The 26,356-nt window shown below is 45.3% G+C and overlaps 3 protein-coding genes across 3 annotated transcripts in view; all 3 read left to right on the plus strand.

Annotated features, from left to right (window-relative positions):
* The window catches only part of LOC114322130 (bifunctional aspartate aminotransferase and glutamate/aspartate-prephenate aminotransferase), a 40,167-nt gene extending 26,043 nt beyond the window's left edge, over positions 1-14,124 (plus strand). Inside the window, exons 6-10 of the mRNA XM_082866825.1 lie at positions 16-129; positions 252-335; positions 1,378-1,548; positions 1,714-1,827; positions 13,852-14,124. Coding sequence (XP_082722951.1) covers positions 16-129; positions 252-335; positions 1,378-1,548; positions 1,714-1,827; positions 13,852-13,992 — 624 coding nt within the window. The 3' untranslated portion in view covers positions 13,993-14,124. The remainder of the gene's footprint in view (positions 1-15; positions 130-251; positions 336-1,377; positions 1,549-1,713; positions 1,828-13,851) is intronic.
* A 2,659-nt stretch (positions 14,125-16,783) lies between these two features.
* LOC145824201 (uncharacterized) lies at positions 16,784-18,913 on the plus strand. Its single transcript, XM_082923820.1, has 2 exons — positions 16,784-18,017; positions 18,183-18,913. Exons 1-2 carry the CDS (start codon positions 16,784-16,786, stop codon positions 18,911-18,913), a joined length of 1,965 nt encoding a protein of 654 aa, XP_082779946.1.
* A 1,784-nt stretch (positions 18,914-20,697) lies between these two features.
* On the plus strand, positions 20,698-21,444 carry LOC145824202 (uncharacterized). The gene has a single exon (XM_082923821.1). The coding sequence runs from the start codon at positions 20,698-20,700 to the stop codon at positions 21,442-21,444; it is 747 nt and encodes a 248-aa protein (XP_082779947.1).
* Positions 21,445-26,356: the final 4,912 nt, after the last annotated feature.

Raw genomic sequence — 26,356 nt, forward strand, 5'->3', positions numbered from 1 at the left:
GGCTGTTCCTTTCAGGTGCTGTCTGATGAAATATATGAACACATTATTTATGCACCAGCGACTCATACAAGCTTTGCATCTTTGCCAGGCATGTGGGAGAGGACTTTGACTGTCAATGGGTTTTCTAAGGTGCTCCAACTCTGTTTCTTTTAAGCTTCTTTTCTGTTTTCATGACATGTCTCCATTGTAGATCATTTTGATATGGTCATAAACCTCAAGTGATGAATCTCAGAAAATGTGGATATTTGTAGACCTTTGCAATGACTGGTTGGAGACTTGGATACCTAGCTGGTCCGAAACACTATGTTGCGGCATGTGGAAAGATTCAGAGTCAGGTATGCCATTTCTTTGCCTCTCCACACCCATCATTTTTATTTGTAAACTCTTACCTAGTTGTATTCTGTAACCTCCACCAATATGTCTGTTAACAACTTAACATCTAGTTCATTGAGAATCAATTTTCTTGAATATGCTTAAGCTTTTGATGATACATTGGATTGTTTTCTCATGCTTTGTTGTGGAGGTTCTGACCTTCTAAAGATATGGAAGATAAAATAATTCTCCTCTTGTTCTTTCTCACTGATGAATGTTGAGATTTGAAGCAATTGGATAGTTGAAATGGCAACATGTCTTAAGAATGCTGACTACGCGATTCGGCACAATTTTATCTGATGCAGTCATTACTTTGGCCCTAGGTAATCATGGATCAAAATGGCTTCGACGTGCATCTTATGCATGTTGTTTGATGATTTTACAATTATTCACACAGTTAGTTATGTAATATTTGTACTTTGTAAACCTAATATATGAAACAGTTAATGTTTGGACCCAGGGCTTCTAAGGACCCAAGAACTTTTCTTTTAAGGACCTTTAAATTAAAGTCAAAGCTTCCTTTTATAAGGCCAAAACACCAGGGCTTTGATTTCCACCAGCTTAGGCCATTCAAGACTTTAAATATAATGGTCACTGTTATTTCACTCTCTACTAATGGTTTGCAAATGCATTGCTTTGCTATTGAAATATAGAAGTTTAAAAGTCATGGTAATTTATATGATACATCTATTTATATGGGATATATTTTGTCACGATATATTGTAATATTTATTGATTTTTTAAAAAATGTTAAAAAAAAATGATGCAATATATCAATATGTGATATATCGCGATATTCGACAATGATTTGCTAATAAGTTGGTAACAGTATATGTTCAGTAAAAACTGCTTGAAATCTATTGCAGACTGCAGTGTTGATTATTAGCGCCCCATTGCGATTGGTTATTTTAACATGGCAATTTTAATTTTTTTATACATTCATGGAAGCATGTCCTCGCCTTATTATCAACAAGCTCAATCTAATTTGTGCATGTATCATTCCAGTTCACTTCAGGTGCCAGTAGCATATCCCAAAAAGCAGGTGTTGCTGCTTTGGGACTGGGCTATGCTGGTGGGGAATCAGTTTCTACTATGGTTAAAGCATTTCAGGAGCGGCGAGATTATTTAGTTAAGAGTTTTGGAGAATTGGAAGGTGTTAAAATATCAATACCCCAGGTATGGACTTTATTTATTATGCATACATATTTGGTGTTTAAAACCATGTGCTAGCTTCTTTTGTCCTGTTCTTTTTCTTCTCTTTCCTTTTTTTATTTTTTTATTAATCTGTCCCCATGCTATTACAATATTGATTTTGAGTGTTATTATACTTCTCATTTGCAGGGAGCTTTCTATCTCTTCCTTGATTTCAGCTCCTACTACGGAGCAGAGGCTGAAGGTTTTGGTATGATCAAAGATTCAGAATCTCTATGCCGCTATTTGCTGAACAAGGCTCAGGTAATCTTTCAAGGGTTGCCGTGTCATAATCAAATGAAAAGTGTAAGAGGGGCTAATTTGAGCCCACTAAATTATTTAGGCCCAATAGCCCAAGATTAGTGGGCCCGAATTTATCGCAAGTCCAAGAATCGGTGGGCCCAGATTTATCGCCATCAAACGGATTGAATCGCTCTAAGCCTCGAAAGGGTTCGGATCCACGAACCTAGAGACTTACTCAGGTCCGGACTCGAAAGGGTATTAGGCAAGCCTAGAGATCCGAGGCACTCGGACTCGAAAGGGTTCGGATCCACGAACCTAGAGGTCCGAAATACTTGGCTTCGAACGGATTCAGACGCAATCTAGAAGTCGCTCCGTTAATGAGTCCCAGAACACTTGCGGACTCGGAGCTTTCCGGGATCTACGCACCAGAACCATGGGCGTAATGGAGTTCGAACAAAGGACCCGATCCCGAGGACGGTGAGTGGAGACAAATTCACTCTTCGGTTAAACTAGCCTATACCCGGGTCGAGGTGGCATGACCCCGGGGGGTCCATGAGACTCGGCAATATTTTGCGGCAGGACGTCCTCTAGGACTACCCCTGATCCTTTGGGATGATTGGGGATCATTGGTTAGGTGTGGCTAAGAAGAAGGGTTCGCCGAGAGATTGATCTCCTCTTCGGGGTTTTCTCATCCTCGGAGAAGTCACCTCCTCGGAGAGGTCACCTCCTCGGACAAGGTGGTTAGAGAGAATATCCCCCATGTGCCTTGCACATGGGCTCCATCCTACATCATGAGGTGCCTATAAATAGCACCCACCCATAGCTTTACAAGGGATGTATTTTGGAAATTTTTGAACTCTTGGGAAAGAACTAATTTCCCTTCTCCACTATCAACCTTGAGAGCGAAAGTGGGAGATCCATGGGAGAGCCTTGCCATTATTCTATTCTCTAGCCATTTTGCCTTCTTCTTCACCCAATCTCTTATCTCCATCATCTCCTTTGTTGTTGTGTTCCTAAGTTGAGATTATTGAAGAATCTAAGCCTCTCATCATATTCTAGAGAATTCGATCTTCGAATTTTCCAACTCTTTTTCTTGAACCCTCTCCTACATTTTGGCGACTCCGCTGGGGAGGCGGATTGGTTAATGGTCTCAACGAGATCTGGAATCCACACAACTCCAACAAGGATGGCGGGAGAAGATGAAGTTCACCAACAAGGATCCTCTAATGGTGGTGATGACAGAACCATGGCTCCAGATCAACCACTTTTGCTTGAAGCCATTCAAGGACTTCAAAATACTCAGCAAGAGATTCTTACCACTCTTCAGAATCTCACTCACACCATGTTAGTGATGAGTTCTAATTTTGCACCGGCGCCAAACGGAAATCAAACGGGTGGTGGAGTTATTCCCGCCGGAGCGCAAAATCAAATCCAAGGAGAAGCAGGCCCCAATCAACCTATGGCTCATGGCAACACAGCCACAGTAACACATGCTCAAACCACAGTAGGCGGCAGCAGTTTGCCCATGCCCGGGCTCCATGGCGTGCCGAGCCAAGATCCAATGGTGACTAGAGGAGTTTCTGGTGTAATGAATGGCACTCCAACGACTGCTGGTGTCCAGGAAAACATAAGGAGCATGATGACGCAAAAGGGAGCTATGCCCGTACATAATCTTGTTACGCCACCAGTGAATGTTACCCAAGCACCAAGCGGGCCTCCTTTGGTGCCGACAACAAATCTGCAAGCACAACCCGGTATAGCGGCGCCGTGCGGTGGACTCTATGGGCCTCAATTCAATATCCCATCACCAACTGGCTTGTCTATAGGCGCTGATGGCCAGTATCGTCAAATGTCCTCACCAATGATGAATGCGCAGCACCAGAATGGCCAAGACGCCCCTAGCTCAGTCTTCGGGTACATAAGCCAAGTCCCGGGAATACCACCATCAAACTCTCTCCCTCAACAGTTTCTCACTCTCGCCGATGTGCAGGCCATGTTTGATCTCGAACGGGGCAAGAGGACCTTACCCTCTTTGCCTGATCCAGACGTCAAGCCGCCTTACCCCATTGAGATGCTGAGTTATCCATACCCTGAGGGGTATACAGTGCCGAAGTTCATCAAGTTCGACGGCAAACAAGGAAATGCCCGAGAACATGTTGTGCGATTCATCGAGACTCTAGGTATTCATGGTTCAAACCACGTCCTCCGACTGAGAGAATTCTCTAAGTCCCTCACCGACCGAGCATATAGTTGGTATGTTAATTTGGCCCCAAACTCTGTCCGAAGTTGGGAGGAAATGGTTAACGAATTCCACTCCAAGTTCTTTCAAGTGGCGGAGAAGGTGATCACACTTACATTGTGTAAAGAGAAGCAACAAGAAAGTGAAGACATCCTTGACTACGTCAAAAGGTTTCAGGACAAGGCCGTGGATTGTCATGAAGCAGTTGAGGAGAGTTATCTGGTTCAAATTTGTCTAGAAGGGGCATTGAGCAGGTACAAAATGTTTCTAGTTAACCACAAGCTACCCACCTTCTCGGCATTAATAGAAGCAGCTCGGAACATTAGCATTCCTCAGGCTCAGGAGTCTGGATTTAAAGCCAGTTACAAGACTAGTTTCAAGTCATCTCGTGGACCTATCGTTGCTGCTGCCTCTGCCCCGGATACCCGAAATTCACAAGGAGGAGGTCATAGAGGCCAGAAAAGAAAGCAATATAATGGTGAAAAGGGGAATGTTTCTTATCCATGTGGAATCGAGGAAGTGAAAGCTCTAGATAAGGAATGGGTGGCTGACGGAGAGCTAAAATTGCCTTATGTTGAAGAAATGCCATCAAAAAAGGATCGTGAGAGCCCTGAATTTTGTGTCTACCATCGTACATTGAAACATCCGACAGAGAAGTGTTGGACTCTCAGGAAAATCTTCAGAGATAAAGTCGAGGCAGACGAATTGAGGTTCAAAAAGCGAGGGACTCAAGACATCCGAGAACAACCATATCCTCAACACCGAGACAAGGGCAAGAATGTCGCTATGATAGCTTATGAAGGCCCAATGATCGAGGCTATCGCTAATCTCGATGACGATGACTGTTATCTGGACGACATCCTCGAGCCAGAGGGTGAGCAAGTTTACTATGGAAGTGCTCTCGATCCAGAGGGCAGAACATTTATGACTCATGGCGAAGATCCCTTTGATCCAGAAGGAGGAGAAGAATACTATGGAAGAGGAGGACACCATGTTTATGTGGCATTTTATTTTGAGGAGACCGAGGAGATGGTTAACTACGAGCCTCCAAGAGTGGAAAAAGATCCGGATCACTATGCCAAAACCCTGCAAGACTGTGTAAAGTTCAAGCAGTTCTTTGACCAGCTTGGACTTTCCAGGGAGGCAAGAACGGAAATCACCAAGTCTATCATTAATATAGCCGAGGCACACCATGAGGAATGCATGTCGACTGAGGGGTCTATCCCGAGGAAGGCAAAAGAGCAATCTAGTGCCATTACTTTCTCCGAGGCTGATCGAAAGTATCCTTTTTCTCACAATCGCCCGTTTTATGTGACTGTTTTTATTAACGGGGTTGAGTTCAAAAGGGCCTTTCTAGATAGTGGAGCCTCTATCAATATTATGACTCGCGCTACTCTAGAAAAAGCCGGAATCTCTGAAGAACGCATTGTGAAACAGCCGATAGTCATCACTGGCTTCGGTGGAGAAAGGAGAGTTACTATCGGATGCGTAACAGTTGATTTAGCTGTTGGAGAGATTCGCTCGGCCACCAAGTTCCATATTATCGATTCTGAGGCAAGTTATCACATCATTCTAGGGAGGACCTGGATGCATAGATATGGGGCTGTACCATCGAGTTATCATCAGTGTGTTAAGGCTAAATGGGGAAAGAAGACGGTGACAATTCAGGCTACAGAAAGGCCTTTCGAGATCCATGAAGCTCATTATTCTGATGCCATCTACTTCACCGAACTGGCTGTCGAAGAAGTTCCCACCACCTCTAAGCCTTGAGGGGTCAAAATTCCTCGTTGGGAGGATATCAAAGATGACAAGGAGCCGATGGCAGAGTCAAGTAAGCGGGCAATGTCTAGAACAGAAAGTCCGCCTATTCCTCGGAAGGTGATGAAAGTTCGAGAAGGAGGCAAGATGGTGTACTATTTATGAAGGTGCGGGGAGTCGGTTTCTTCAGTCACCGACTCCGAGTCAAAAGAAAAGCCTCCTGACAATGATATAGTAATAAAGCCTGAAGTGGCTCCAGAATGTATGCAAGATGGGCCGAAGCCTCAGCCCGAACAACTTATTGAAATAGATCTGAGTGATGGACAAGATGCACCGAGGCCGGTATTCGTAAGTTCGAGCCTTAGCCCAGAGAAGCGGGAACAGTTGTTAAAGTTGATAAGCCGATACTCAGATGTGTTTGCTTGGTCATATAAGGAAATGCCCGGACTAGATCCTGACCTAGTCTCCCACTATCTTGATGTATTCCCAAACTCCAAGCCAATTAAGCAAGCTGCTCGAAAATATCATCCAGATCTCGAAGAGAAGATTAAGGAGGAGATTGAAAAACTTCAACAGGCTGGTTTCATCCGGCCAATACAGTACCCCACGTGGTTAGCAAACATCGTGCCAGTAAAGAAGAAGAATGGCCAAATCAGAGTATGTGTAGACTTTCGAGATTTGAACAAATCTTGCCCGAATGATGAATTCCCTCTTCCTCACATCGACACCCTCGTGGATACTACCTCGGGACACCAGATGTTCTCATTCATGGATGGATTCAGTGGATACAATCAGATTAAGATGGCTGAAGAGGACGCAGAAAAGACTGCTTTTAGAACACCTCTCGGAAACTTCTTCTATACAGTCATGCCTTTCGGACTCAAGAATGCCGGTGCAACTTACCAAAGGGCTATGACTGCAATCTTTCATGACATGATCCATCATGAGGTGGAAGATTATGTTGATGATCCATCCAGGCGCTTCCGAAGCCATGATAAGTCCACTTGGTGACGCTCCATGTCAGAGATCCCCTGATACGCCGTCTCGACTACTTTCCCATTAAGGTCACACAACTGTTGCCTGTCCAAGCTATATAAGATAGTGGCAAAAGACTCAAGAAGAGCAGTCTGAATGAGTGGACACTGGCAAGCAAATGAAGCAAAGGTCTCCGGGTAACTTGAATGCACAAGCTGTAGAACTGAAGCAAACTCAGGAGCTACCCAATAATGGAGAAATGATACTTTGCCAGAAGCTGAAGGAGGAATTGGGGCCGGAAAGCTGCTAGTCTCAGGAATCTCCCCAATGTCTATCGGGTTAGATGAACCACCCGGAGGGGTAACTCCCGGCAGAGGTCCCGAGCCTGAGAATGCCGAACGATAAGGGGAAAGACCAAAAGCATCACTATCAATGTGAAAATCACTGAGATTCAAATCCAAAATATTCGAAGGCACTGGCGATGAAGAACCTCTGGCAGTCGTCTCAAAGGCAGGTGTTCCCCCTTGAGAAGGAGAACCGTGAGGAGTTACAAAGAGAGTCGGAGTAGAGTCCGGAGCAAGTGAAGACGGGACCCCGGTAGCAGCTAACACTGGAGCAGAGTCTGAGGCAGGTGAAGGTAGGACCCCGGTAGCAGCTAACACTGAAGAAAAGATAAGGAAGCCTTATTAGAGGTAGGGAACAGGAAAGCCATTTGAGTAAATATTTCTCACAGATAGAAGTAAATGACAAACTTCAGAAAGAAAGATTACCAGAGGGAGAATCAATATGCAAAGCCGGAGCAACTGAAGGACTCCTAGCATCAGCAAGGTCACTTGGCCGTATAGAGAGCACCTGATCGATCTCAATGTCTGACGAAGCCTGAACAGTAGCAGTCATCCCTGAAGAAGGAAGGAGGGCCGGAGGATGAGAATCACCATAAGTGCCAGAGCGAGTCTCAGAGATTTCTAGCACATTCACCCCCACACCATTCCCAGAGGCGCACCTCGTCTCTACATTGCTTCTAGAAGCATGGCCTATGGCATCAATTTCTGTGGCATCAGTCCCTCCAGTAATCTCAACATCAGAACGGTGAGCCCCAATAACCTCGTCACCAAGATAGCGCTCCTCCTCAGCTACGGTAGGGCGGTGACGACGCATGCGTGGAATAAGGTCACAAAAATGGTCGGAGGACTCAACCTCATCATCGTCATCATCTATAACTGCTATACGAGAGGTGCGCATCTTCACAAGTCTTGCAGACAAAGGGAGGGTGTCGTCCAAGTCTGAGTCCGGCCTAGGGGAGGCAGCATGGCCAGGAGCCACGGTACTGAGAACGTCAACAACCGCAAGATCCTACACAACATGGACAAATAAAAGTTTTCATTTTAGAAGGTATAGTCGCAAAAAGGAAAGTAGCTTCAAATCAAAAATTTCGGGTACCTCATGAAGCCTTTTGGAAAGGCGAGGAGCGGAAGGACTGGCATTAGAAGTCCTCTTGTGAGCCATCTTCTTAAGGCGGGTCGTCCGAGGACCAGAGGCCTTATTCAAAGGGACTGGCTCCGGAGAAGTAATTGCCAAGCTAGAAGCAGATGCCCGAGCAGAAGGGTCAGTTGGAGCAGATGAGGTGAAGAAACTCTCGTACATGTGGTCAGATTTTCGGCTCTCAGGTAGCCGAAGAGAAGAATCCTTCTTATAAATCGGCGGAGGCAAACATACGGTCGGTCTGCTCTGGACAAATGCAATAAACGCATCGATATTCTTCTGCCAATACCGCCTGAAAGAGGAGGTGAAACCCCCTACTCGACTCAAGCCTGGCATCGTCAAAGAGCCGGATATGGGAAGCACAGTGTGTACAAGCCTGCGACTGAAGCGCCCGTAGCTCGCTGAAAATGATAATAAATGAGGTGCTGGCCCCGGGGCACATTGATCAAACCCGAATTGACATGCTACGTGGTCAGGCCTATAAAAGGCATTATCAACACCTTCCTCATGCCATACCGGTAATGAACTCGGACGGATCATAATCAGCATATCAACAAACGGTGCAGGGATGTTCTTCGGCAAAGGAAAGGACACCGAGCGGGAGGAACCATGATAGATAAGCGGTGTGGCCACATCCACAGGCGGGCATACATACGGCCGTGCCACAAAGCGTCGGGGATCATCCACTAGAGTATTCAAGGATAAGGTGGAAATGGTACGTGACCAACGTGTAATCAACGGCTGGCAAGACTTCGCTTTCCCAAATGTCCGAGACCCATCAGTATCAAGCACGGGGATGCCATCTTTATCCACTATCTCCCGAAGAACCTCCGCCTCGAATACAGTCGGAGCAGGGGCAAATTTTGGGAACCTCTCGAAGAAGAAACAAAGCAGGAACTGGCTGTGAATAAAGGAGACAGGCTCATATCGACCCACAGAGCGAACCATATCTCGATGTAGTAGATCCAACCGATAATAGAGATTCCCAAGAAATAGGGGAGCCAAAGGGATCCGATCTCCTCTGAAGAGCCTGACTGCCAAGGGGAAGACGAAAGGATTGAGGGAATCTGGAGGCGTGCTCGGAAGAATGAAGAATGAAAGGAAGCAAGCCAGAAATCCCAAGAAATAGAGCCTGGAGTCATACATCGGACCAACCTCCTACTCCCGAGAGTTAGGGTCAGCATCTCTGGCCAAGGGCTGAAGATCTTTGAAGAAGTGGCGGATCCATGCAGTATAGGAGGCACGGTCCGTCCTTACTCGACTAGTCCTCCTCGCTGAACCATCAAAAACGGAACTCCACCGACCACAAGTTTGAAGATTTAGCTTCAGAGATTGGATCAAAGAATCATCTTCGGGGGGTGTCTGCTCAGGGTCGAAGGCATCAGGGCCGGTCACTTCCAGACGCAGCAACATGAACACATCCTCAAGGGTGGGCCCCATCTCGTGCTGGCCAAGTATAAAGGTGTGTGTCTCGGTGCTCCACCGAAGAGCCATGGCTTCCAAGCTAGCATTGTTGCGACGGATGGATAGGGATCGAGATATTTTCACTGGGATCAATAGGCGGGCCTCTTGAAGCCGCTGACTGAAGCTCTTGTCCGAGAGAACATCATCGACCCACTCCTGCCAACCAAAAGGAGGGTTTGAGAAGGCCTTGAACTGAGGATAACAGTATGGAAAGTCCCCCCGCTCAATCCGAAAGCGTAGCACCGAGGAAGGAGAAATGAGGGCCTCGTGTCCAGAGTCAGTGTCCTCAGTGAGACATAATGGAGCCCCCTTCGGAGATAGAAGAGAAGTGGTGGAGGTAGCCGCCCGCCAGAAGGGGTCCTTCCGACCAAAATAAGGAGATTTCCTCCACTCAGATGCCGGAGGTACATCCCTCTCTTTCATGAGAGCCGGTTCTGATGACCCCGGAGCTACGGGTTTCTTTTGAGAAGACATATGGCTGAAATAACCAGTATAAATATTAAACAGTTGACCGTATTAAAATACAGAATATTGTTACATGCAACATGATGGGTTTATCAACAAATTCAACTTCGGACGTCATCAACAATTCATTTTCTCGGATATTCTTCAAGCTCAACAAATTTTAATACCAATGGGTGCATCATCAACATATAGATTTTCGTCTTCTATGATCAATAAGAGGTGCAATATCATAGGTCGCTTCATGATGAAGTTCAATTGGGTCAATTTCTTAAAGTCACTATGTTCCATATTAAAGGTCCAATTTATACGGGGCTCAAAATTTGGACAGAGTGAAGTTCAATAGTAAATTTCAGGCCCGAGATCCGAAGTATATTACATTGCTTATCAGTAGCAAGATTCAATGGATCATTATGCAAATTACAAGAATGTCCTTTCCAAAGTCCATATTCATAAGTCCAGGGTTTTCTCTCTCCATGTCAAAAATGGAGCTCAAATACTAGTCAACAAGTTATATTCGGCCTTTCCTCGGTGATAAAGTTCAACAAATTATGTTCAAGCCAAGCACCTCAATAAGGTTTCAAGTACTAGTGCATGTTTCCATATGGCCAAAATCACGGTGTTTGAGCTAAAAAAAAATATCATTGGGATTGCCACAAAAATTGAGTCCATATTCAGATTCAGTTTTTATTTATTTATTTTATTTTTATTTTCATCAGATTGCTTGAGCCCTCTACATTGCCACAAAAATATATTTATATATATTTAAATATATTTATATTCGGAAGAGGGAGTCGAATTTCATACTTACAAATTTGGGCAGTTAGAGAGGTGAAGTCCGAAGCCGATACTGGAAATTTAAGCTGAAATCAGAGAGGCTTTACAGACTGTAATCAACAAGACTGGGCTAGGCTTGGCAGGACCACACACGTTGCGTTGAGAGGGCGAACGTGCGTGGTTGACGCCGGATAAGCTGAAGCCAAAAGCAGCGATGTGGGGCTAGGTTAGGCAAGACCACACACGTTGCGTTGAGAGGGCGAACGTGCGTGGTCGACGTCGGATAAGCTGAAGCCGGAAGCAGCGATGGTGCCACAGAAGAGTCGACAACCACACACGTCACGTTGAGTGGGGCGATATGTGTGGTCAGCGTTGGACCGTCGAAGCCAGAAGCAAACCAGCAGAGAGAGGCCAGCGGTGGGTATTGTCTTCACTAGTTCAAGATTGTTTGCAAGCCTCAAGACTGAAATAAATTATCACCAGAATTCCCAAATTAGAAAATGTATCAGTACATATTTATTTTGAGCACAAAAGTCCATCAAAACAATAAGAAGGAATACCCACAGATCCAAAAATATAAGAAGAAAAAGGAAGAGGGCTTTGAGCAAAGATTCAACTAGATCTTGAAGTCCAAAGACCAACAAATCTAATACAGTGAAAGGAATAAAAATAGTTGAGAGGAAGACCAAGGCCCACCAAAAATGGGTTTCATAGTAGATCGATGACGGCGTGAGCAGCGTGTGTGAACAGTGGGCTAGAAGGATGCTGGGCAGGCCAACACCGCGCTGAGTGGGCGGCGTGGCCAACTCTGGTCAGTCACGGATAGAAGCAGCAGTGAGGTCACAGGTGCCGGAACAAAGCGCAGGGCTGAGCCATGGTTAGCTCTCCAGTAGGTCGACGGGGTGCAGCACGACGATAGGCAGGCTGGTGTTGCGACGGAGCTGCGGCGGATCACGATGGTTTGCGCGATCTTTGGTGATTACAAAAGTTAAAGAAGAGCACTGAGTTGTTGCTCTGATTAAAGAATGTTAAAGGAGGAGGCCAGCTGCAGTGGTATTCAACGGGTTGCAAAAAAAAAAAAAAAAAAAAATTGAAGAAGCTCTGGTATGACGTTGGCCTTTGGTATTGCAACAGCCCCTAGTTTATAAAAGGAGAACACGGCAGTGGCTTCTGGTGTTGAACAAACAGAGCCTTCTAAAAGAAAAGGAGAAGCCTGGGTTGGTCTCTGTTTTAGAGAGAGAGAGACGGCTGAGAATGAGGTTTTCTTTTTCTTGTCAAAAAATTAATGCTCTCGGCGGCTGTAGGCAAAAAGAAAGGAGAGGGGTATTGATTAGGGTTTTGCCATTTCCTTAAATAGAAAGAAAGAGGTATAATTGTGCAAAAGACACGTGTGAGGTTAAAAAAAAAATTAAAATTAAAATTTTTGCTTGTCAATTTTTTCTGTAAATTGAAGTGCGTCATCAACTTTATCCATAGGCTCTGTCGTGTCAAAATGTTTTTTTTTTTTTTTTTTTTTTGGGAACGTGATGCGAAACAGGGTCGAAGAAATGACAGTATGCATGTCTGAGAAATTTAAAATTTCTCATACACGCAAGGGGCAAATGTAAGAGGGGCTAATTTGAGCCTACTAAATTATTTAGGCCCAATAGCCCAAGATTAGTGGGCCCGAATTTATCGCAAGTCCAAGAATCGGTGGGCCCAGATTTATCGCCATCAAACGGATTGAATCGCTCTAAGCCTCGAAAGGGTTCGGATCCACGAACCTAGAGACTTACTCAGGCCTGGACTCGAAAGGGTATTAGGCAAGCCTAGAGATCCGAGGCACTCGGACTCGAAAGGGTTCGGATCCACGAACCTAGAGGTCCGAAATACTTGGCTTCGAACGGATTCAGACGCAATCTAGAAGTCGCTCCGTTAATGAGTCCCAGAACACTTGCGGGCTCGGAGCTTTCCGGGATCTACGCACCAGAACCATGGGCGTAATGGAGTTCGAACAAAGGACCCGATCCCGAGGACGGTGAGTGGAGACAAATTCACTCTTCGGTTAAACTAGCCTATACCCGGGTCGAGGTGGCACGACCCCGGGGGGTCCATGAGACTCGGCAATATTTTGCGGCAGGACGTCCTCTGGGACTACCCCTGACCCTTTGGGATGATTGGGGATCATTGGTTAGGTGTGGCTAAGAAGAAGGGTTCGCCGAGGGATTGATCTCCTCTTCGGGGTTTTCTCATCCTCGGAGAAGTCACCTCCTCGAAGAGGTCACCTCCTCGGACAAGGTGGTTAGAGAGAATATCCCCTATGTGCCTTGCACATGGGCTCCATCCTACATCATGAGGTGCCTATAAATAGCACCCACACATAGCTTTACAAGGGATGTATTTTGGAGATTTTTGAACTCTTGGAAAAGAACTAATTTCTCTTCTCCACTATCAACCTTGAGAGCGAAAGTGGGAGATCCATGGGAGAGCCTTGCCATTATTCTATTCTCTAGCCATTTTGCCTTCTTCTTCACCCAATCTCTTATCTCCATCATCTCCTTTGTTGTTGTGTTCCTAAGTTGAGATTATTGAAGAATCTAAGCCTCTCATCATATTCTAGAGAATTCGATTTTCGAATTTTCTAACTCTTTTTCTTGAACCCTCTCATACAAAAAGAAAGTAGAAATAACATCTAAGGGAATGTAGTAACTAGGTCAGGAAGAACTCACAAGTAGATGAATTAGACCCAAGCGCTGGACAGTGCTATAAACTCTATTTTCGAGTCTGCTCATTAATTTGTTATCTGGGTATAAAAACATGGTCGAAAGCAGTGAAGTTCATTTCTTGCTTTTACTTCACATGATTATTCTTATTATTATTATTAATGACTTTAAGGTTATGATTCTCAGGTGGCTCTTGTCCCAGGAGATGCATTTGGGGATGACAGCTGCATTCGCATCTCGTATGCATCATCTCTTTCCAGCCTAAAGGCTGCAGTGGACCGAATTAAGAAAGCATTAATCACTCTCCGACCTGCTATTCCTGTTTAACTTAGAGACTAGCTATCATAAGTTATTATTCTTGTACTCATTTTCAGATCCAAAATGTGTATTCTGTGGTTAATTCATATTATATAATGAATAAAGTCCGGGACCTCATATTCCATAACCTATTTCAATCAATCAGCTTGCTATTGTACTCGTTATAATCAAAGTAGAGATGTTGGAAGACTAGTAGACTGCTAAAAGTGGGGTATATTTTTAAATACTTTTTGCAATTTGATTATTTAAAATTTATTTTTCTCACTCTTTTAGATGAATATTACTATTAGATATTTAAATTTATTTATTTTTATATATATTTAGGGGTCTAATTGATATTTTGAGCATAATTTGGAAAATAAAATGAAATTTCAATTGAACTTTCGGGGCCATATATAACTAACAGTTGGGATAAAATTGATCTAAGAATGAATAGTTTAAGTATAAAATTGATATTATTAAAAGAACAGATGTCGAATTAATTTTTAAGTGATAGTTTGAATGATAAAATGGAATTTTTCTCATAAGGATTTGATCTTCACCAAGTCTTTCTGACTCAGAAGTTCTGAGTTACTCAGGAGAAAGAAGCTATCTAATTATTTTTTATTTTTATGGTATACCTCAATGAAAGCAATTTTACTATTTCTTTAGGTGTGAGTGTAAGTAAAAAGAGAAATCTAAAATATGAAGGATAAGGTTGAAAAAAATGACAATGATAATGATTTGTTATTAATAAAAAGTGACAATTAACACAACAAAAGTTAGTTAAGATGTTGAATTGAATTATAATAATAATGATAAAGATTTTTATTAATGAAAAGTGACAATTAAAACAGAGCACAAATTAGTTAAGATAAAATTATTTGATACCCTTTGAGAACACCAAGTGACTATTTTATTCACAAATTACTAAACAATATATATTCTAATTTTTTTCTTTTTTTATGTGTCAACAGAAAATTGTGAGTCTCACTTTTTCATTGGGTATGAACTCTCCTAAAACCATTTATTCATTTCTAATTAAGAGTTAGAAAGAAATTGAAATTGAAATTGAAATTAAAATTTGAAATTTGAACATGATCTTGGACATAAAACAAAAGGAAATGATTTTTTATTGAATTGGTTGTGTTGTGTCGCGTGGTTTATCGTTGGCCATTTTCTTGATTGGCTTGGAGTCTGTTTTCTTTTTTAATAATTTAATACTTACAAGATCAAGATGTGTTCAACATATTGTTGCCGTCCATCTCACCTTAACCGTTGTCTTTTTCTTATTTTTTTTTTTATTTTTTAGAACTAGTAAAACAGATTATATATTAATAAAAAGGATATAAGTTTAGATACAAAACAGTCACAAAACGCAAAGAACTAAGCCACGAACATATAACTAACCTGAGCAATTAATTATTAATTATACGCAAGAGTGTACTTAATTAATTCAGAATAAAGGCAATTTGGAAGCTGTGGTTTGTAGGGAAATGTTATGGTACACACCTTTAAAGGGTGTACCATATGTAAGTTATATTATTTGCGAGTTTGATTATCACAAATAGTATAATTAAATACTATGAGAGTTATAACTAAAAAAAAAATGAATTATAACCAAACATCATATGAAATATAATTAATTACTCTCCGATCATAATCAAAATAATGGTATAACCAGCATCACAATGTATCATAACTAATGAGAGGGAGATTTGCGCCGGACAAGTACGGCCGAGCTACGGTAACGCGGGTTATAGCGGGTGGCCAAGTCACATTGTTTGTTCGGTTGGAGCGGCTCCACGGGCCGTCGCGCCGGGCCGAGCTAGATTAGTCGACCGGAGCATGGGGTCATGCGTGTTCCCGACCAAGTTGTGATTCGGCTAGGCGTTCGGCTAGGCATTCGTGTTCCTGATCGGAACCGCGCCAAGCATAGCCCGGAATGAATTTAGACCGGGGCGAAGGCCGGTTTGCCTCATGGCCAGTCAATCCGGAAGAACCGACTTCTTACAGCTCGGTCGTATTGATCGTAGTTGTGTTTCTTCAAAGGATAGGTCGGTCATGATATCCCGGTTGAGTGTGCCACCTGGACCAATGATGTGGTGGAAGGGAAGCCCGCTCCAAGCACGCGTCAATACCGCTTGGCAGTTCTGCATATATTGTTTGAAGGTTTTGGCCTTTACACGCGTATGGTGGTGAAAGACGAGCACTGCCACCTATCCAGGGAAGGACAGCAGAGGTAGTGCGCGCATAATCCCTGAGGCTGCATGGCCAGCCTAGAAAAAGGAAGGAAGGGGAACGTTGGAGGTATGCCATCTGAACGACTCTCTCTCTCTAAAACAGTATTCTTCCTCCTCAAGTGATTCGACTTGATCGTCGAAAGGTCTATCCGGCAACACACCGCCGGGCAGCTCACCGTTTCTCTGTTTCTAGGTCAAACGTCGTTACGTGAAGCTTGAGTTCAAGGAGTACGGAAAGCAAAGGATATTTCACCCCTGTACAATTGGCGCCATCTGTGGGAAGAGTTTGATACACAAACCTTGCTCTTCAAGCTTTTTCGACCGTTTCCATGGCTAGCAACGGCGAAACTCCACTATTCGTCGTCAATGGTGTCACACCAGAATCTGTTCGTCGAAGAGAAGGCCCCCCAAACATTCCATCCATGGCGGGCCTAGAGACCTCTTCGAGAGGTGCGTGAGACAAACGCGGAAGGAATACTGATCGCTCGAAGAGTCCAGAGGGCCGTCGTCAGCGGGGGGATTCGCATGCACAGCGCCTGGAGCACAAAGTCAAAGATCAGGACGCCTTTATTCGCAAGATGGCGGCTGAAATGGAGGTGCTGAAGCGCCAGATCAAAGGAAAAAGTGTTGCTGGAGAGGACAACCTCAGTGAGCGCACCCTGTCTCCTCGTTCTGGCAGTCGCCGCCGAGGAAGGACACATTCTCTCTCTATCACCAGAAGCTATGGGGTTGGCGACTCCAACCCACAGGAGGGCAAATCTCTCACTCGCGACAGCACCTACTGTTCCTCGCGCCCATCGATGACGTCGCGATACTCTTTTTCCACCCGTTCCAGAGACTTGAGGGATATGTTGGAGGAGAGGGCATGCCGTAAAGAGACTCAGAGATTGCCGGCGTTGCAGAGGCTAAGTTCCCAAATCCAGTGTAGTGAGGAAGTGGCAATGCCAGCGCCCAGAATGGTGGCCCCAGCGCTTGTGGACAAAGAGCTGGTGAGACTTACAGCTACGCCGCTGTCTCCAGAAATCGAGAGTACACCACTCCCTGCCGGATTCCACCAGCCTAAGTTCACCTTGTACGACGGCAAGACGGATCCGTATATGCACTTGAGTCATTACCGGCAAGTAATGGCTGGACACCGGCGCAATGACGCCTTGATGTGCCCCATATTCCCGGTAAGCTTGGGAGAACTAGGCCTAAAATGGTTCGAAAGGCTTCCGGAGGGGAGTATCGAGGGGTGGCAGCAATTAGCGGAGGCCTTCGTCACCAGATTCGAAACCAACGCTCGAACACCAAAGGAGGTCAACCATCTCCTGGGCGTCAAGATGGAGTCTGGAGGTTCGTTGAAGGCGTATAATGCAAAGTACTGGGAAACTTGCAATGAGATCCTTGGCTGCCCTACCAATCTGGCGATTACTCAATACAAGCGAGGTCTCCCAGTCGGTCATAGGCTGCAAGATTCGTTTACAATGCACCAGCCCACAACCATGGAATCCTTGATGCAACGGATCAATAAACACATCCGTGTGGAGGATGATGCCGCCTCCACGACCGAGAAGGTTAATCCGGTGGCGGCGAATAAAAGAGTGGTGGGGAAGGTTCACTCAGTCGGACAGGAGGATAACCGCCCAAATGACCGGTCAAAAAATCAACATCGTAACTCAAACTACGATGATAGAAACCAAGGCCGCAGAAACGACCGAGCTAACGCTCCTCGTGATGAAGAGGAAGACGCCAAGAGGATGTTGAAGGCGCGAACTGGTATCACCACAGTCCTTAAGATCCCTATTTACCACATCCTGAGTGAAATTCGAGGTAAGCCCTTCGTCCACTAACCAGCAAAGTTGGGGAATGCACAAAGAGGCTTCAACTCAAGGTATCGCTGCACCTTCTATAAGGAATGGGGGCACCGAACGAAGGATTGCTTGCCGCTCAAACAATATTTGCCGCTCAAACAATATTTGGAGGAGTTGGTAGCAGCGGGACATTTGGACCAGTACATAGATGAGGGTATGAAAGCCGCCCCGCCGGAGCAAACCGAGCCAAACGGCCTGGCCGCCCTGGAGGCAGCGCCCCAAGGCGTAATCAATGTCATCCATGGCATCATTGAACCGGCAAGGGTCTGCGAGTTGAGAGGAATGATTAAGAAAGCCGAGCACATGAGGGAAGTGCTCTCCGTTCAGTCCGCTGTGAAGAAAGGAAAGTCCGAAGAGAAGAATATCCTCACATTTTCCAGTAAAGACTTGGAGAGAATTCAGATGCCCCACAATGACGCCCTAGTAGTGACTCTTCACGTCAAGGACTTTGACATCAAAAGGATCTTGATTGACCAGGGGAGGTCGGTCGAAATCATGTATTACGACGCGTTCAAGCAAATGAAGTTGGAGGACAAGGCCTTGGCCCCTGCGACGTCTCCTTTGGTTGGCTTTAACTCTCAGCCAGCGTGGCCGGTGGGAAAGATCATTTTGCCGGTCAAGGCGGGTTCGATCATAAAGCAAGTAGAATTCTGGGTGCTCAAGGTCCTATCCACCTACAACTTAATCTTAGGCAGGGGCTGGTTGCACGCCATGCAAGCTGTAGCATCAACCTACCATCAGGTTCTACGCTTCCCGGCGCCAACTGGTCAAATAGAAGAGGTTCGGGGAGACCAAGTGATGGCGAAACAGTGTTTCGTTGCGGTGAACGGCAGCCGAGAGGGTTCATTCAAATGATAGAGGGACTGGAGGGAAAGGAGGTCTTGGAAGACGTGAGGAGAAAGGCCGAAGAGAAATCAATTGAAGATTTGGTGAAGGTGCGCATAGACAAGAATGACCCCAATAAGTTCTTTCTTTTGGGCTCATCCCTGTCTATCGTCGAGCGACATGAGTACGTTGACTTTTTGATTTCCAATATGGAAGCCTTCGCGTGGATGCCTTATGATATGCCTGGCGTCAACCCTAGCTTCATTTGCCATCAATTGAATGTTTTCCCTAATGCACGGCCGGTCATCCAGAGGACGCGCCGCTCGACCTTGCACCACGCCGAGGTGGTGGCAGAAGAAGTCAAGAACTTGTTGGAAGCAGGGGCAATAGAAAAAGTGCAGTACCCCCGATGGATATCCAACACGGTGGTGGTTCCAAAAAAGAACGGCAAGTGGCGGGTGTGTGTTAATTATAAAACAGTCAACCGTGCGTGCCCAAAGGATAGCTTCCCCCTCCCACGGATCGACCAGCTGGTGGACTTGACCGCTGGCCATCAGAGGTTCAGCTTCCTGGATGCATACTGCGGCTACCACCAGATAGCCATGTATGAACCAGACCGAGAGATCACTTCATTCACCACACCGAGGGGCCTGTATTGTTACAAAGTCATGCCGTTCAGACTGAAACGCTGAGGCAACTTTTCAAAGGATGGTAACCAAGATGTTCGCTCCCCTTCTGGGACGCACTATGGAGGCTTACGTAGATGATATGGTGGTAAAGAGCAAGGAAAAGTCTCAACACCTTGCCGACCTAACAGAGATGTTCGCTACACTAAAACATCACAAGCTTCATTTGAATGCCTCCAAGTGCGCCTTCAAAGTCGGCACTGGAAAGTTTATGGGTTTTCTAGTCACGAACTGAGGGATTGAAGTCAACCCATCCCAAATCAAGGCAATACAAGAGCTGGAGCGACCAAACTCCACGAAGGACGTGCAACATCTCGCCGGGATGGCAGCCACGCTGAATAGATTTATAAGCCGGTCCTTAGATCGTTGCAAGCCCTTCTTCAAAACTTTGAAGACCAAGTTTTTCTGGGATGACGAATGTGACCGTGCGCTGGCAGATCTAAAGTGTACCTGTCCTCTGCCCCTATCCTGGTTACACCGCAGTCGGGCGAAGAATTGTATCTCTACTTAGCGGTCTCTCAACATGTGGTGAGCGCGGTTTTCGTCCATGCTGAAGGCACCCAGCACCTTCCCATCTTTTACGTAAGCAAGACCTTGCTCCCTGCTGAATCGAGATATCTGCCACTAGAGAAATTAGCCCTAGCCCTGATGATGGCTTCCAGAAAACTGGCACACTATTTTCATGCCCACACGACAGTGGTGTTGACCGAGTTTCCACTCAAGGTGCTCTTTGAAAAGGCAGACTTTACAGGGAGAATTTTGAAATGGGTTGTAGAATTAGGGCAGTACGACATCAAGTTCCAACCGCGTACAGTGATCAAGGCTCAGGCTCTTGCAGACTTTGTGGCGGAGTTTGCCCCTGGAATGCATCCGGCTTGCCCGGTTGATTTGGCTAGTGCAGATTTGGCATGGCCCATGGTACATGCAATAGAGACAAGTGTTGGGTCACAAATGGAAGAAGGACAAATGGAAGAAAGACAAATGGCAGCCGAACTGGAAAAACCGGATAACTCATCGAAAGACAAGCCTAACCGAGGCATGGAGAAAGACCAGAATGAACCGACCGGAACCTTGGAGTTGAGGAGCTCCCAAAACCCATCCAATTGCTGAAAGTTGTTCATTGGCGAGATGTGGAAGCTCTTCGTCAATGGGGCCTTCAACAGACATGGCGCCGGGCTAGGTGTCGTGCTAACTTCCCCGGACGAGGTGATTATTGAGCAGGCAATTATGCTCGGCTTCCCGACATCCAACAATGAGGCGGAATACAAGGCCCTCCTTGCTGGACTGAGGAGTGCATTAAGAATGAAAGCATTGGCTCTTATGGTATTCAGGGACTCCAAGTTGGTGGTCAATCAGGTCTCTGGGGAGTATGAAGCCAGGGATGAAATAATGGCCAAGTATCAGGCGCTGGTGCATGCAGAAATAAAGAAGTTTGCCCCAATAAGAGTGGAACAAATCAACCGTGAAGAAAATAACACAGCTGACGAGTTGGCCGGCCTTGCATCCACGCAAACAGCTTTCCCCAATCCTTTGATGATAGAATTCCTACCTCGGCCAAGCATAGAGGAACCAGAAGTGTTCGAGGTACTCTGCACCGACTTAGGACCATCCTGGATGGACCCCATCATCGCCTTCCTAAAAGATAGAATTTTGCCAGAAGAGAAGAAGACGCCCAACAAAATTCGGGCCAAATCAGAGTGGTTTTGGCTCTCTCTATCCGGAGCCTTGTATAAGAAGTCTTTTACCGGGCCGTATCTGAAGTGCGTCCACCCCGACAAGGTTGAAGCTTTCCTCTACGAGATCCATGAAGGCATCTGCGGAAGTCATACTGGGGGCAGGTCTCTGGCTTACCAAGCGATTTCCCAAGGTTACTGATGGCCATGCATGCAGGCGAACGCACAGAAATACGTTCACAGGTGTGAAAAATGCCAAAAATTTTCTCACCAAATCCACCAACCGGCCAGAGAACTGCTCCCCTTTACAAGTCCTTGGCCGTTCGCGCTTTGGGGTTTGGATATTGTAGGACCACTCCTAGCAGCCCCGGGCAACCGCAAGTTCTTCATCACTACCACCGACTACTTCACCAAGTAGGTTGAGGCCGAGCCATTGGCGACCATAAAGGAAAAAGACGTGAAGAAGTTCGTTTGGCAAAATGTCGTCACTCGCTTCGGTATACCAAGGGCCCTCATCTCAGATAATGGCACCCAATTTGATGGTAAACTTTTTCGCGAATTTTGCGAGGAGTTAAAGATTGAGCTCTACGACTCCACACCGGCCTACCCTCAATCAAATGGTCAAGCAGAAGCCTCAAACAAGACCATCCTGGACGGACTGAAGAAACGGCTAGAAAAAGCCAAAGGGAAGTGGACTGAAGAACTCCCCAACATGCTCTGGGCATACCGCACCACGCCCAAACGCTCTACCGGGGAAACACTGTTCGCCTTAGCCTATGGCATGGAGGCCGTCATCCCACTGGAAATTGGTATGCCTACCATCCGATCTGAAAGTTTTGAGCCAGACTTGAACAATGAAGCAGTGGCATTGGAACTTGACCTAGCCGAAGAAAGAAGGGAACGGGCTCTGATCCACATAGCAGCCTATCAGCAAGAGCTCTCCAAGAAATACAACAAGGTCGTGCATCCGAGGCTGTTCAAGGTTGGGGACTGGGTCTTAAGAAAGGTGATGGGCAACACGGTAGTCCCTGGCGAAGGGAAACTTGGTGCAAATTGGGAGGGGCTATATAAGGTGACTGGCCTGGCAGGCAAAGGGGCATACCATTTGGAAGACTTAGATGGAAAAGCTATCCCCAGACCATGGAATGCAGCTAATCTTAGGATTTTTTACTTTTGAAATGTAATCGTTTTTGTTACTTAGCCTTTTGAATCTTTAGCCTTTTGCCATTTGATGTAAATCGCTGGCATGTAATGAGAAATAACCCCACTTTTTTATATTATGAGTTTCTGCATAATGACATCACAGGGATATTAGGCCACTAAAGACGCCAGGGGCAAGAAGACCAACTTACACTGAGCCAACTTACACTGAGCCGAACTGACTTTTTCTCGCCGGTGTAGAGACAGGCCATACAAACAGTTGGTATTTTGTCCAAATTGCATGAAGGCCGAGCTGATTTTTGCTCATCTATAATGAAATGTTGGCGCTTGTCTAACTTCCTTAAGGGCCGAGCTGACTTTGCTCGCCCGTGTAAAATGTTGGCGCTCCTACCAACCTATAAGGGCCGAGCTGATTTTGCTCGCCCAAACGAAATGCTGGCGCTTGTCCAACTTCCTTAAGGGCCGAGCTGACTTTGCTCGCCCGTGTAAAAAGTTGGCGCTCTGACCAACCTATAAGGGCCGAGCTGATTTTGCTTGCCCAAACGAAATGTTGGCGCTTTGTCCAACTTCCTTAAGGGCCGAGCTGACTTTGCTCACCCGTGTAAAAAGTTGGCGTTCTGATAAACTTGTAAGGGCCAAGCTGATTTTGTTCGCCCAAATAAAATGTTAGCACTTTGTCCATTTTCTTTCAGGGCCGAGCTGACTTTGCTCGTCCGTGTAAAAAGTTGGCATTCCAACCAACTTGTAATGGCCGAGCTGATTTTGCTCGCCCAAATGAAACAAGCTGACTTTGCTCACCGCGTGAAATGTTGGCATTTTGCCAATCTTCCAACTGGCCGAGCTGATTTTGCTCGCCCAACGAATAAGTTGGCGTTTTGCCCAATTCATGTAAGGGCCGAGCTGATTTTGCTCGCACGCAAACTTTGTAGCCGAGCGTCTAAATTTGAAATCGAAGAAAACTTGTACATTACTGGCGAAAAGTAGAATTTTCATTGATAAAGCAAGTTGGGTTACAAAAGTGGGGCCAAGCCCGGTTACATTCAAAAAAAAAAAAAAAAAGGGACAAAAGAGATCAATCTAAATCTAGAAGGACATTTTGTTTGGCCAGGCGCACCTCGGCATCTTCTGTAATAACCCTCACCACTGCTTACCGTTAAACATTGATTACCGTTAAACTGAACTGATTGTGACTGATAATTGAACTGATTAAAGTACTAAACTGACTGACTGAAAACTGGAACTGGATTGAATGAGTACATCTGTTTGAATTGCATTTTATCTGTTGATTGATTATTTGATCTGTTTGCGTTTTGTGTTTAAACTGCTAATTGAAGGCCTTATCGGCGGCCGAATCGGGAATTGATTGGTGTCCTATGATCGTCATAATTAATGTGATTTTATGGTATAATTATTTGAAAACTGATTAGGTATGATTAAATTAGATTAAATATTGATAAAATCGGAGTTGGCCTTAATTACAACCTAGCCCTTGAGAGGGCCACTACCTATACACTTTTGAGTTCATTACACTTGAGCCAAAAAAACGTTTACCTCAGCCTTCTTCCTTGCCTTGCCGACTAGAGAGAGACTAGAGGAGAGAATGGAGTTCATTTTGTTGACTTGGCTTGAATTGCTTGGTGTATTGCTTGCTAATTGAAGTGTGGATTGCTAAATTGAACCCCTAGACTTGCATTCAAGGAACTTAGGTATGAATTTCACCTTCTCATTCTTGTGTTTGAACTAATTCTTGCATGGTCCATGTTAAATTGTAGAGCTAAGTCATGTTTTAGTTCATACATGTTGATATAGAGCATAATTTATGCTTGCATGTGTTCTTGGTTGAATTTGGAGTTGAGTTCATGGCAAAATGGTGCATGCATGTCCATAATTTTGTAATGGTCCATGTTTTCAACTTGTTTTTGGATCAATTGGCTCCTTAGAGCATCAAATTGGAGCTTCAAAATGGTTTGAATTCATGCATGTTTGCATGTTCATCTTGTGCTTGAAAATGGTTGAAATTGAGTGTGAATTAAACACCCTTGGGCTTTGATTTCTCAAATTGAGCTTTGAACCATGTTATTCTATGTGTTTATAAACGTTTTCCAGAAAATGGGCCCAAGAGGATTGGTTTTGATGTATTTGAATGTGAGTTTGAGCTTGGAGGTGCAATCTGGAATTCCCAGATTCTGCACTTCCGCTCGAGCGGGGGAAGTGCCGCTTGAGCGTGGAATCCGAGCATCCAGTATCTCTGCACTGTTTTACAGTCCGCTCGAGCGGAGGATTGGGCGCTCGAGCGGAGTCATGTGTCTCAAGCTCGAGCGAGCGTTGAGCGGAGATTTCACCCATCCAGTACTTTTACAGTACGCTCGAGCGGGAAAGTTTACGCTCGAGCGTGTACCTTTGTTGCATGACCGCTCGAGCGGGGAAACCTGCGCTCGAGCGGGACTCTGTTTTTCTGAAAATTCTGAAACTGTTTTCTGATCACATCTTTGCATCCTCATCCCATTCTAGGCATTCTTAGACCTAGTTTAGGGTATCTTGTTGAGGGTATAGATGTAGAGCACACCGAGGCATTAGGGATTAAATTATGATCTTTCCCAGCTGTGTAGCTTAGTGTGTTCAATCTGTTAACTGTGTAGGGTTGGCGACTGGGGAGGCACGCTCTAGCATACTGTAACCCAAACTCTGTGAGTAACAACTGTGTAAAGATATGTTCAAAATGAATATCTTCTGAACAACTGAACTGTACTGTTTTCTGAATTGATTACTGTTAACTGAATGAATGTATGTCCTATATTCTAAACTGTATTGTGGCATCCCTAGCACCTACTGTTTACTGACTGTTACTATTACAGAGATCTCTGTCGGTTCCCTCGTTGGAACCACTAGTGTTACTGACTGATGGCCATCATTTATTGTTCGGTCTTTTAAGACCTACTGTTTACTGTACTGTTATGCTAATGGATGTACCACATATGACTGTACTGACTGAAATACTGATTTAATGGACTGTTTTCATTACTGTAAGGACATTCATTCATAACCCTTTTACGCATTATGTTATTCACTGGGCTTTAGCTCACTGTTTATATATATATGTAGGTGCTCAGCCACCAGATCGGAGCTAGGAGCGTGGGTTAAACTCCAGTTTTGTCAAGCCAGCCTATATGCCTCACTGCGAGGTACCGAGCCTATCGTGTTAAGGCTTAGGGGTGTTTTACAATTTCCCCTTCTGTACCGTCTACTGTTCTGTATAGACTGAATGTTTACTGTACTGTTATCAAGGGATTAGGTCCCTGTACTGTGTGACTGTAAATTATTGTATAGACTGTACTGTTTGTATGTATGAATGCATGAAAAATCTTTTTGGCATGCAGACCGTCACAGCTCAATGGACATTATTTATTTACGGTATTGGCTTCCACCAGGCCCTGTACTCTGTTTTATTATTCTACTGTTCTGCAGGCCTTCGGTAATCTCGGATTACTGACCGGTTACGGTGCTAAACCCATAGGGCCGGGTTTGGGTCGTGACATCTTCTGTCTCGGCATCAGTGACCGCGACAGCCTCTTGCTCTGCCTCACGGTCCTCAGCCCCTTCAGAAGCTTCGGGGGGATTTGGCTCGGCTGGTTGTACGACGACTGCCTCTTCCTCAGCTACCTTCTTCACCTCTTCAATAAGTCTTTTTTACGCGGCGCTAGCGTAGGCCTGCATATAGGCCGGGATGTAGGCAGCAAGCGGGTTTTGGAACATCTTGGCGTCTTGACCAATGCCAACTTTTTCCACGGTAGCTTTCCAACCGCACTGGAAAAAGATGTCCTTGGTTGCTTGAACTTGCCGCTCATAAGTCCTTTCACCCTCTGCATACCCGCGGTCTTCAGCATCGTCTATCGCCTTTTCCCTCTCGGCTTTGTGGGCATCCCGAAGCTTTTGCAGCTTGGCGAGGTAGCAAA

The sequence above is a fragment of the Camellia sinensis genome, chromosome 4 (assembly GCF_055761805.1).
Source record: "Camellia sinensis isolate YWXY chromosome 4, ASM5576180v1, whole genome shotgun sequence".
Lineage (NCBI taxonomy): Eukaryota > Viridiplantae > Streptophyta > Magnoliopsida > Ericales > Theaceae > Camellia > Camellia sinensis.